General features: G+C 39.3%; 2 protein-coding genes across 5 annotated transcripts in view; one reads left to right on the top strand and one right to left on the bottom strand.

The window, feature by feature from the left end:
- Nucleotides 1-3,003, top strand: part of OTC (ornithine transcarbamylase) — a 56,722-nt gene extending 53,719 nt beyond the window's left edge. Inside the window, exon 10 of the mRNA XM_004281343.2 lies at nt 1,934-3,003. Coding sequence (XP_004281391.1) covers nt 1,934-1,993 — 60 coding nt within the window. The 3' untranslated portion in view covers nt 1,994-3,003. The remainder of the gene's footprint in view (nt 1-1,933) is intronic.
- Nucleotides 1-12,567, bottom strand: part of RPGR (retinitis pigmentosa GTPase regulator) — a 268,015-nt gene that overhangs the window by 145,009 nt on the left and 110,439 nt on the right. For 2 of the 4 annotated variants that reach the window (XM_049704787.1, XM_049704778.1), the window contains exons 3-4: nt 5,425-5,508; nt 3,047-3,122 (exon numbers count right to left, since the gene is read on the bottom strand). In XM_049704787.1, coding sequence (XP_049560744.1) covers nt 3,047-3,059 — 13 coding nt within the window. In that variant the 5' untranslated portion in view covers nt 3,060-3,122; nt 5,425-5,508. The remainder of the gene's footprint in view (nt 1-3,046; nt 3,123-5,424; nt 5,509-12,567) is intronic. The other 2 variants (XM_049704786.1, XM_049704777.1) reach the window with 1 other exon arrangement.

The following is a 12,567-nucleotide window of genomic DNA, read 5'->3' on the forward strand; positions in this document are numbered from 1 at the left end:
CCAAGTTAGGGGTGCCAGATAAAATACAGGATACCCAGCTAAACTGGAGCTTCAAATAAACAATAAATAATTGTTTAGTATAGACGTGTCCCATGCAATATTTGGAACATATTTATAGTTTAAGAAAAATTATTGTTTATCTGAAATGCCTATTTATTTATGTATGTATATATGTACGTATGTGTCTAACTAAATCTGGCAACTCCATTCCTAACTGACTTTCTAAGATTTAATATTTGAAAATAAATTTGACATATGCAGTGACCATTAAAAACAAAACCAAACCTGAGATGTGATCCCAGGAACCCATAAAAAAGCTTAAAATATTTTCCTGGAACATGTTCTTATCCCAGCGTTTGACCTTTCTATTTTCTCCTTGCCATTCAGATCTCAACTTAAATGTCATTCTTTAACAAGATCTTCCCTGGCCACCCTCTCTTAAATGGTTCCCCAGCCTCCTTTATCCTGTTTTTTATTTTCTAATGACATTTATCACTCCTTGATATTTTCTTTTTTGTTTCTTGCCTGTCCCCTCCCTGTAATGAAAGCTCCTTCATAAGAGCATTGATCTTGTCTGTAATGTCCTTCATTATACCTAGAAGGGTACCTGACAAATACCCTAAATATGTGCTCAATACATTCTTGTAGCCTGAAGGCAATACAGAGTACTGGTTGGTTCTAGAACACAGGCTTTGGAAATCAGGTTAATATTCTGGCTCTCTGTGTGATCTTGGGAAAGTACCATAACTCCTCTAAGCCCAGTTTATTCATATGAAAATGGTGGTCAAGGTCCAGGACAGGCAAGTCCAGATCCACCCCTTACTACCACCACTCAGGAAAATACCTATGCTTCAGTTTCCTCATCTGTATTTTATATCTCTTCCTACCTCACATAGTAGGAATGGATCATAATAGTACGATGCACATAAAGCAGTCAGCACAGGGCCCAGCACATGGTAACTCTTCAATAAATATTTTCAATGGGCACATCTGAAAGACAAGACCTGCTCTTGCTTGGTCAAAAAGCAAGAGCAAGTACCTGAATGGCAGTAAAACTACCTCTTAAGAGTGGAGTCAGAGAAACCTGGGTCCAAACCCAATTCTGTACTCTGTGTTGTTTCCAGGATTGAGTTTCTCACCTATAAGCGATAATAACACAAGCTGCCTTAGAAGGTTGTTGCGTTACATGGGATAAGGCACAGTTCTCTCTGCCTCACTGTAGCACCTAGCACAGTGCCTGGCAAATACTTCTTAGCCGACTAACACATGATAAGGCACTTCGTCTGGTACATAGCAAGCACTCAATCAACATTTGTCATCACTGTTTCTGATCTTATTACTATTGGCATTCTTGTGGAAGTTGGGAAGAGTAAAGGTGAAAATTCCCATTTGTAGCTGCCAGCCTAATGGGAAGCTGTACTCTTGGTTATAAACACTCTTTCATGAGGACCCAGATTCGGAAAGACATTAGTCATTAACCTAAATGATTTATCTTAACTACTCTACATCTGATTTATTCTAACCTTCTCTAGGTTACAAGTAGCCAAACCACAGTGTAAACACAAGGATGGGAGGGATTCTATTTCTCTAAAACCAGCCAATACCTAGGTTTCACTATGACTAGAAAATCCAATCATGGCTACCACCTTGGAATCTCACTTCAGCTCTCTCCCCCACTAGTCCTGGCATGAGGCCTAAATAAGCACGGTGTTTGTGTATGTATTTGGGTCACCCTGATCCCTCCTGACCTCCCTTTATCCAAATAAAAATAAATATTAGTTCAGAACCGTCCCCTTATCATTTCCTCGGGAAAACACATTTCAACCATAGGCCTTCAAAGCTGCAACCCGGATCCTCTTCCGTAGGTCCCTAAACAGACTCTTGCTAATGTTTACCCATTTCTTTCTTTCTCTTTCTCTGTGTGTCATCCCAGGCTGTCATGGTGTCCCTGCTGACAGATTACTCGCCTCAGCTCCAGAAGCCAAAGTTTTAATGCCGTGATGCTTCTCAAGAGAGAAACCATCTTCTTCAGTAACAGAACGAGTCAGTTTATGAGGGAACGAGAAGAGAATCGAAGAAATAAACAAATCTTGATACGGGGTATAGATGAATGATACATTGCTTTGCCATTATGAAACCTTCCTGAAGCCCTTAATTTAAGTGCTGATGCACTGTAACACGTGGCTTAACTTCGTTTAAACTTTCTAATTCACAATTTCTGAGTTACATTTGGGTACCATATTCATAATCATATACGTTTGCTTCAACTAAACATAAAATACTGTGTTCATAACACATAATGCCTAAGCCATTAAATGTAATCTACACTTATTACCTTAATAAATTATCGCCCACACTAATTTATAAGTAAACATTTTCCAGACAGTCAGCTGCTGGTAGATTTGTGGGCTGTGTTCATATCCCCTAGGACCAACAAGGGAGCCAGATGATCCGTCTTGCTTATGTAATACAATTTTCAGGCAAATGAGGTAGACAGACATTCACTTACGGAGGCAAATGATGAAATTCTTAGAAAAACAGCTATAATTATGTCCAAACGCTGGAGTTTTTTCTAGTCATTTGTGGAAGGAGGGTCCTTCAAGAGCACACATCTCTTTTCTATAATAAATACTTAATGTTACAAGCCTACAGAAGCCTTTGGGAACAAGTGGTAAAACCATGAATACCTAGCTAGGAATATAACATCCATTAGTGACATTTTAGTAGGTTCAAATTCTCCAGCAGGACCAATTTAATTTTTTCATGTTTGTGCTTGTCACGCATCTAATCACACCACACACTGGGTAGTTCCATAATTCTACTACTTGCTACATTTAGTCCATTTTTTTCCTCTAATTTTTCTTCAAGATAATAAAATTTTTCATTACTGGATTATTATGTAATTAAAGCTAGATGTCTCTTGTGGATGAACACAATGTGTATTGTTGAATTATTATGATATAATTTGAAATCTTTAGTTCAAATGTTAAATAACTGAAACTTTAAAAAAGTAACATATTTTACAGAGGACAAGAAAAGTAATTACCTTTATATTCCATTTCTACTATTGGAAGAATGTTTCCAGGCTGGCTGACTGCTATTCTTCAGCAGATAGCTATGACCTAAATGAGGGAGTATGAGATGAATTACAAATCAGATGTGCAATGAAGATGCAATAAAACATATTTAGTAGGGAGATGGAGGAAGGCTCGTAATATTATAGGAAAAAATCAATTTTTCTAGTAAATATCAAAGGTGACTTTCATGTTTATGGTAATTTATTGGGAGCACTTAAGAAAGAAAGTGTGGAGTTTCATGAACTATCTTCTTTCGGCAGAGGGTATAAGAACAATTTAACTAGGAGGTGCCGTGAGTCTGCACACAAAGGACATACTCCTGAGTATCACTCCACTTTCTAAACAGTCTCCTACGGTAACGAGCTCTCATCTCTTTACTGGCTATTCTCTGAACCAAACAGAAGGTATAATCTTCCCTCAATCAGAAAGAACTTGTATCATTTTCTTGCCAAAATGTAGTTACCTTACCTCAAAACTCCCCAAAGCTTTCTTTTTTACGAACACACAAATTAACACTGTTCTCAACCTAAGCCTGTAGGAATTTATTTGCTTTCTTAACTTTTCATCTTAAGAAGACATTATTTATATTGTCAGGAATAAAGAAAGCCGGGAAGGAAGATTTAGTATTGATATTAATTTTTCCAAAGGTATGTTATCTCCTGTTTCTTTTTACCCCTTTCTCCCTCACTCCCTTTCCTGTGTAACTACTGTAATGACAGAGATTAACAAAAACTCCAGCAATGACCCTTGGGCTGCTGGTGTAGTAGATCCTATCGACTTAATTAATATAACTAGTCAAAGAGTTCCTTTCTTCCAGGCTTTCTCCACTGTAACAATGGAAGTAAAAACACCATGTAATTACACTGCAATGATTTCCATGTAGGGGAAGAATTATCAGTTGTTTTCTTTTTTCCTGCAGTGATGTTTCTAGGAACTTTAGAAAAATAATTCAATGTCAGATATTCGAACAAATATTGTGCTAACAATTTGACTATTGTAACACCCCCAGGCAGAAAGATCTGCATAGATTAGCATGGCAATGCCACATTAGAGCTCCTACACAAATAAGCGACCCTAGAACTTCAGTAACATGGTGAGGGCCTCTTGGTCCAATGCCAAAGTTCCAAGGCAAATCTTCTCATATGATAAAAAGGAATGAAGAATACATACAGAGAGGGTGTCCAGAACACATTCTTTTTTGGGCATTTTTGTCTTGGACAGTCTCATCAATGGAGATGAGCTGCAGCATGTCTTCAGACATGGTGCTACTCAGCAATTTTGTAGGATTGATGACAAATACGAAAGGTCATATCAAAGAATGGAAAACCGGTCAAGTCACAATGATTGGACACCTACAACCAGGAACACTATATACTGACATGCAAGATGTACTCTGTGCAAAGGTCTCAGGTAAAAGGTGTGAGTAAGGGTTAAAACCCGGTCTGCACTTCAGATACCAAGGCTTGTGCCTCCTTATAGGCCTTGCAGCCAGAAGGAAGGAATGACATTTTTGTAAGTTGTCCAGCGAGAGGGGACACTTTTCAGTGTTTTATAAACCTGAATAGGTGCTTTGTTTTAAGTCACACAAAGGGCCAGTATCTGGTCGGGGTAGACCTACTTTCAGTTATTTCCATCAGGAATTTTTTTCAATATCAGCTTGTACTTGATTAAAAGGAGACACATAGGGACACTTCAGTGATACTTTTGCAGTTTTGCCTCAGTTTCTGCCAGAGTTTCAATGATATATTGGTTTGCCATTGTGAAACCTTCCTGAAGCCCTTAATTTAAGTGCTGATGCACTGTAATATTGGGAATGGAAATGATAGTATCTGTGAATTTTTGTGTGGCAAACACATGACACAGATCATTGAGGCAGGAATTTGCAATCAACTCTGCAGTTCTCTAATATTTTAAAGTAATTCATCCCTCATAATTATCCAGTAAATTTAATATCAATTATTGATAAAAGAATCGTGGTCAGAACAAGTGGAAGTGCACTCCTTTATATGGACTAAATCTTTTCACAGTTTGAACAGTGCCTGACTTGTATCAATGACACTGGACTTAGTTTCTAATCCATGTTTTTGTGAAACTCATTCCCAGAGGCAATGCAGGTACAACAGCTGCCTTCTGCAGCAAAATCGTTAGGCAAGTGAATTTTTAAACTGGAATGAGGCTTAGAAATGATCCAGATCATCCCTTCATTTTACAAAAGAAGGAAACAGGAAATAACAATAAAATGTTCCTAGGATAGAAAGATATTCTACAGGGAGGGATAATGCATGTGTTCAACACCCTCTGCGAACTATCTGGGATCCTACAAATGTAGCCACTTGACTTGACTTACTTCAATGGCTGAATGGGGAATAGGAAACTGGCTGGTCCAGGACTTGGATTCTATGAGGCCAACAGATGAGAGGAGAGTTCACACCTAAGCAGAGATCGATACAGATTTCAGGGATGTGAACAGTGATCCAAAAAGCATTCATGTAGTAGATGCTGTTGGTGTCTCAACCAGATGTCTATTAACCTGGGTTCGCCCACCCCCCAGCTGCTGTCAGGGTTGGATACTAATGGCTCACAGCTGCCCCTTTTGCTACCCTCAGCCATCAGGAACCACTTAGCCCAGGAGGTTACACTCTCACCCTCATCCCACTACTTGCAGTCCACAGTCAGTGAGTAACTGATAGAGAGGTGTACAAAAACTTGGCTCTCATCCTTCTAGGCAGGACCAACCCTGTGGTGAAATTCATGCTCCAGAGCTTCCCTGGGGATTAGGCTGAAGCCAGTATCTGTCTGAGACCACATCCTTGGTTAGCTTTCCCTGAGGCTTAACCTCCTTCCCTTGCTTCTCTTCTCCTGAGAGTGCTTCCTCAATAAATCATCTGCACAGGAATCCCCAACTCAGGCTCTGCTTCTAGGGAATCTGATCTAAGAAGATCCATGAATAAGATTTTTCAGAGGTCTGTACTGTACTGCTGATCCTTCAGGCATCAAGGGAGGAGTAGGAAGATAAGAGGCCATTAGACAAATGGTGATGAGCTCGTGCTTAAGCTAGCAAAAATTTTCCTGGTTACCAGGATCAGTCTTCCTTAAGAAGGAATCAGAACATTATAAATAACAAATATTATTTTCCTGTCACATGTTGAAATTCATAATGAGGAATTTATTAGCTGCATGGAATAGGAGACCAATTTGCTCTCCCTGGAGAAGAGTACACCTGAGTTAACTGACAATATTGCAGGTTTATTTCTGTCACAGTTGAACACTAGAGGTCGGCAACTCTGGCAGCTGGTCTGCCCTTTGCATTGCCTTCCTCACTTCCCCCAAAGCTTCCTATTCAGCAGGTCTGGATTGGGGCCTGAGAATCTGCATTTTTACCATGTTCCCACGTATGCCAATGCTGCCAGTCCAGGGACCACACTTTGAGAATCATTGGTATGAGGTAATTAATTCTAAAGAATTATTTGAGGTGTCTTTATCCCCACATCCATAAAGCACCACCATAAAGCATTTGACATAACCCAGATCCTCTGACTATTAATCTGTCTTTGGAGCCACTGAGGCCTGGGTTTTATCCCTCCTCTGCTATATAACAGCCATCTAATCCTACTTTCCTTATCTGTAAAATGAGAATAATAATGCCCATCTCATAGTGTTGCTGAAAGGATTAAATGAATTAACATATATAAGAGTATCTGGCTTAAAGCAAGTGCTAAATAAATATTAGCCCCCTTTTATTTGATTGATTGTTTTTAATACTTTATATTTTTTCTTTGGCCCTTAATAACAAAATTATATCCCACCATCAGAAACACTGAATAGAATAGCTTTTTGCCTAAAAAAAGGCAACAAATGAGTTTGTCTTCTGAAGTTGGCAGAAGCCAGCAGCTGATGCTTCACTTGAGTCATCTCTTTCTAAAAGCTGCTTTGTGAATGCCTACACTACCCAGGTGAGCGGCCTGGCTCTCTGCCAAACCGAATCATGGAAGCCAACAAGTGCGAAAATCTAATCAAAGTGACAACTTTTTTTTTAATTTAATTTATTTTTTATACAGCAGGTTCTTTTTTTTTAAGTTTATTTCTTTTTGGCTGCATTGGGTCTTTGTTGCTGCGCTCAGGCTTTCTCTAGCTGTGGTGAGCAGGGGCTACTCTTCATTGTGGTGCACGGGCTTCTCATTGCGGTGGCTTCTCTTGTTGCGGAGCACGGGCTCTAGGCATGCAGGCTTCAGTAGTTGTGGCACACGGGCTCAGTAGTTGTGGCTTGCGGGTTCTAGAACACGGGCTCAGTGTTGTAACGCATGGGCTTAGTTACTCTGCGGCATGTGGGATCTTCCCGGACCTGGGCTTGAACCCATGTCCCCTGCATTGGCAGGCAGATTCTTAACCACTGCGCCACCAGGGAAGTCCCTGCAGGTTCTTATTAGTTATCTATTTTACACATATTACTGTATATATGTATATATACATAAAGATGTATAGTTATCTATTTTACACATATTACTGTATATATGTATATATATACTGTATATATGTCAATCCCAATCTCCCAATTCGTCCCCCCTCCCTTTCCCCCTTTGGTGTCCATACGTTTGTTCTCTCCATCTGTGTCTCTATTTCTGCCTTGCAAACCAGTTCATCTGTACCATTTTTCTAGATTCTACGTCTTGTTTATAGTTTCCTTTGCTGTGCAAAAGCTTTTAAGTTCCATTAGGTCCCATTTGTTTATTTCTGTTTTTATTTCCATTACTCCAGGAGGTGGGTCAAAAAAGATCTTGCTGTGATTTATGTCAAAGAGTGTTCTTTCTATGTTTTCCTCTAAGAGTTTTATAGTGTCTGGTCTTACATTTAGGTCTTGAATCCATTTTGAGTTTATTTTTGTGTATGGTGTTAGGGAGTGTTCTAATTTCATTCTTTTCCATGTAGCTGTCCAGTTTTCCCGGCACCACTTACTGAAGAGACTGTCTTTTCTCCATTGTATATCCTTGCCTCCTTTGTCATAGATTAGTTGACCATAAGTGCGTGGGTTTATCTCTGAGCTTTCTATCCTGTCCCATTGATCTATATTTCTGATTTTGTGCCAGTACCATATTGTCTTGATTAATGTAGCTTTGTAGTATAGTCTGAAGTCAGGGAGTCTGATTCCTCCAGCTCCGTTTTTTTCCATCCAGATTGCCCTGGCTATTTGCGGTCTTTTGTGTCTCCATATAAATTTTAAGATTTTTTGTTTTAGTTCTGTTAAAAAATGTCATTGGTTATTTGACAGGAATTGCATTGATTCTGTAGATTGCTCTGGGTAGTATAGTCACTTTCACAATATTGATTCCTCTAATCCACAAACATGGTATATCTCTCCATCTGTTTGTGTCATATTTGATTTCTTTCATCAGTGTCTTATAGTTTTCTACGTACAGGTCTTTTAACCTCCTTAGGTAGGTTTATCCCTAGGCATTTTATTTTTTTGTTGCAATGGTGAAGGGGATTGTTTCCTTAATTTCTCTTTCTGATATTTCATTGTCAGCGTATAGGAATGCAAGAGATTTCTGTGCATTAATTTTGTATCCTGCAACTTTACCAGATTCATTGATTAGCTCTATTAGCTTTCTGGTGGCATCTTTAGGATTATCTATGTATGGTATCATGTCATCTGCAAACAGTGACAGTTTTACTTCTTTTCCAATTTGTATTCCTTTTATTTCTTTTTCTTCTCTGATTGCTGTGGCTAGGATTTCAAAACTATGTTGAATAATAGTGGTGAGAGTGGACATCCTTGTCTTATTCCTGATCTTAGAGGAAATGCTTTCAGTTTTTCACCACTGAAAATGTTTCCTGTGGTTTTGTCATATATGGCCTTTATTAAGTTGAGGTAGGTTCCCTCTATGCCCACTTTCTGTAGAGTTTTTAATCATAAATGGGTGTTGAATTTTGTCAAAAGCTTTTTCTGCATCTATTGAGATGATCATATGGTTTTTATTCTTCAATTTGTTAATATGGTGAATCACATTGATTGATTTGCATATATTGAAGAATCCTTGCATCCCTAAAGTGACAACTCTTTTGCTTAGGAACATGACGGGAATGTACATTTATGTGAAATAAATCTGAGGCACTTGGCAATTGTCAGACTTGGGGTCTAGCTGATAAAAGGGGAAAGGGATTAGGAACAACTCATCAGGGTTTATTTATCTTTGGGGCTAGAACTGCTTAAAGGAAGAAGTTTTCAAATTGTTCTTAAGGCAGCAGTTCTTAAATGTTTTGTTCTCAGGACCTCTTTATACTCTCATAAATTATAAAGATCTCAAAGATGTTTGTTTATATGGTATATATCTATCAGTATATATCACATTAGAAATTAAAACTGAGAAATTTTCAAAATATTTATATATTATTTAAAGCTAACAATAGTAAACCTATAATATTCTATGAAAATAACTATATTTTCCAAAACAAAGTCAATGAATAGAGTAGATGACATTGATTTGTATTTTTGCATGCCTGCCTTAATAGAAGACAGCTGTATTCTCATATTTGTTTCTGCTTTCCATCCGTGGTACTATGTTGGTTTGAACTATAGGAAGACTATTCAGCCTCACAGATATAAGCAGTTAAAAAGGGAAGTAGCCTTTTCAAATAATCATGAATATTCTTGGATGTTACATAGCTCCTTAAAGATTAGTTGCAGTGTGGAATCCGAAACCACATCAAGAACTTTTCTACACTGTTACATAAAACTTCACTTTGAATAAATCGTTTGCCCATGTGTGATTCTACACTGGTCATTTGGAAAATATTAGTTCACTGAGTTATGCAGATCTTCCAAATGATGGCACATTACATTACGCAAAATTTAAAAATCGCATTTGTTAATACCACCACTGCTATGGTCTGAATGTCTGTGTGCCCCCAAAATGCATATGTTAAAATCCTAGCACCCAAAGATTATGGTATTAGGACATGGGATCTTTGGTAAGCACTTAAGTCATGAGGGTGCACTTAAGTCACGAGGGTAAGCACTTAAGTCATGAATGAGATTAGCATCTTATAAAAGGGACTGCCCAGAGTTCCCTAGCTCCTTGCACCTGGTAAGGACACAGCTAGAAGGCGCTATGAACCAGGAATAGGGTCCTCACCAGAACACAACTGTACTGGCACCTTTATCTTGAACTTCCCAGCCTCCAGGACTGTGGGAAGTAAATGTTTGCTGTTTATAAGTCATCCAGTCTATGGTATTTTGTTTACGGCAGCCCAAATGGGCTAAGACAACCACCTATCTCATTAGAAAAATCTTTAAGTATTGCCAAGAAGATAAAAATTTTACACAATTCTAATTTTCTCTTGAAAGCTCAAATTTTATCTTTGGCAACAAATTCTGTCAGTTACTTTGCTTGAAGTGAAAGGTTCACCTCGTTCATTTTCAAAATGTCTGCCAAATACCCAAGTCCAAATGACCATAGTTTGTCAGTTTTTTTAAAATTAAAACTTGTGTACCATGCAAGGGGCTTCCCTGGTGGTGCAGTGGTTAAGAATCCGCCTGCCAATGGCAGGGGACACAGGTTCGAGCCCTGGTCCGGGAAGATACCACATGCCGGGAGCAACTAAGCCTGTGCGCCACAATTACTGAGCCTGTACTCTAGAGCCTGCAAACCACAACTACTGAGCCCACGTGCTGCAGCTACTGAAGCCCACGCGCCTAGAGCCCATGTTGCACAACAAGAGAAGCCACCACAATGAGAAGCCCATGTACCACAACGAAGAGTAGCCCCCACTCACTGCAACTAGAGAAAGACCGCGCAGCAACAAAGGCCCAACACAGCCAAAAATAAATAAAATAAATGTAAACAAACAAACAAAAAACTTGTGTACCATGCAAAAGGCAGCTAGTTCAACACACAACTCAAAGAACTGCATATGTTCTTATCTTCAGCATATCTTATCATCATATTTTGTTATGCAACAGAAAGGCTTAATGCTTACTTCTCATGTCATCACACAGAATATTAAAGCGACATGTACTCAAGGGTTGAAATTTAATATTAATAATTTTTACTGCTTCATCAAGGACATTAGTAAGTGAATCTGGATTTTTTTAAAAAACTGCCTAGGCCTTCCCTGGTGGCACAGTGGTTGAGAGTCCACCTGCCGATGCAGGGGACACGGGTTCGTGCCCCGGTCCGGGAAGATCCCACATGCCGCGGAGCGGCTGGGCCTGTGAGCCACGGCTGCTGAGCCTGCGCGTCCGGAGCCTGTGCTCCGCAACGGGAGAGGCCACAACAGTGAGAGGCCCGCGTACCGCAAAAAAAAACAACAACAAACAAAAAACAACAACAAAAAATTTTAAACTGCCTGGATGTGATAGTGAAGAATAAAATGACTTTTGGTTCTACTGCCTTGATTCGTACTATGGTGTCAGCAGTCTTACCCACCATTCCTTTTGTACCATTTACTGATGCTGCTGGTCCAAGTACCACTCATTGTGAAGCAAGGTCCTATACTTCCTTCAGGGATACAAGGGAGGCCAGGTGGGAAGAACTCTGGAACATCCATTTCTGATTTAACCAGAACAGCTGACTCTACTCTGATTTCATCTGTAATACTTAGTAGTATCCCCCAAAAAGATTCTCATGAAAAATAAAAAGTTTATGACTCACTTCTATAAAGCAAGTCTTGGGTGCACTATGAACAAAAATCCATTGCATTCATCCTATGCATACTGAGCCATCTATTGTTTTGACCCCCAGTTTTGTGCCAGGCTCTGTGTTGTATGCTGGGGATATAGTAATTGACAAGACATGATCCCTGCCCTCATGGTGTTTATAGTCTAGTAGGGGAGACGGACAATCATGTAAATAGATATTGTGATAGGAGCTGGGAGGGAAACAAACAGGACGCTCTAATAGAGAATAAAGGGACAAAAGGAAGAGTACACATTTGGATCAGTAGTTCTCAAACTTCAGTGAGCATCAGAACCACCTGGAGAGCTAATAAAGAACACAGAGGCCCTGGCTTATGGAAATAGGGAGGGGCAGGGTATCTGTAGTTTTACCAAGTGATTTTCCAAAATTTAAGTAGTGCTGCTATAAATACAGTGCCCAGAGAAAGCCTTTCAGAGAAGGTGACCTTAAAACTGAATCCTAAGTGATGAGAATAATTGGGGGGGGCGCCCAGGCTTTTCACTGGATTTGGAGCAGATTTGTCTGAGGTGATGGAAGTTCTTCTACAGGTATAGGTGGAGCCATAGGGCTGGTAGGTACATTTACGGCTTAAGTGAGCCCATTCCATTTATTATTATGAAATTATTTTATCCCTGAAGTGAATAACTACAAGTTCCTATAACAAACCTGTTTTATGAGCAGAAGTGATTACACTAGACATTTTGTGCTTACAAGTCTTATCATAGAACATCTCTCTGAAGAGCTCATCTCACTAACAAGGAACAGAGCACATATCTTAATGTTTAAAAACTTATGTTCTTACTGGCTATTTTTCCAAC

The sequence above is a fragment of the Orcinus orca genome, chromosome X, assembly GCF_937001465.1.
Source record: "Orcinus orca chromosome X, mOrcOrc1.1, whole genome shotgun sequence".
NCBI lineage: Eukaryota > Metazoa > Chordata > Mammalia > Artiodactyla > Delphinidae > Orcinus > Orcinus orca.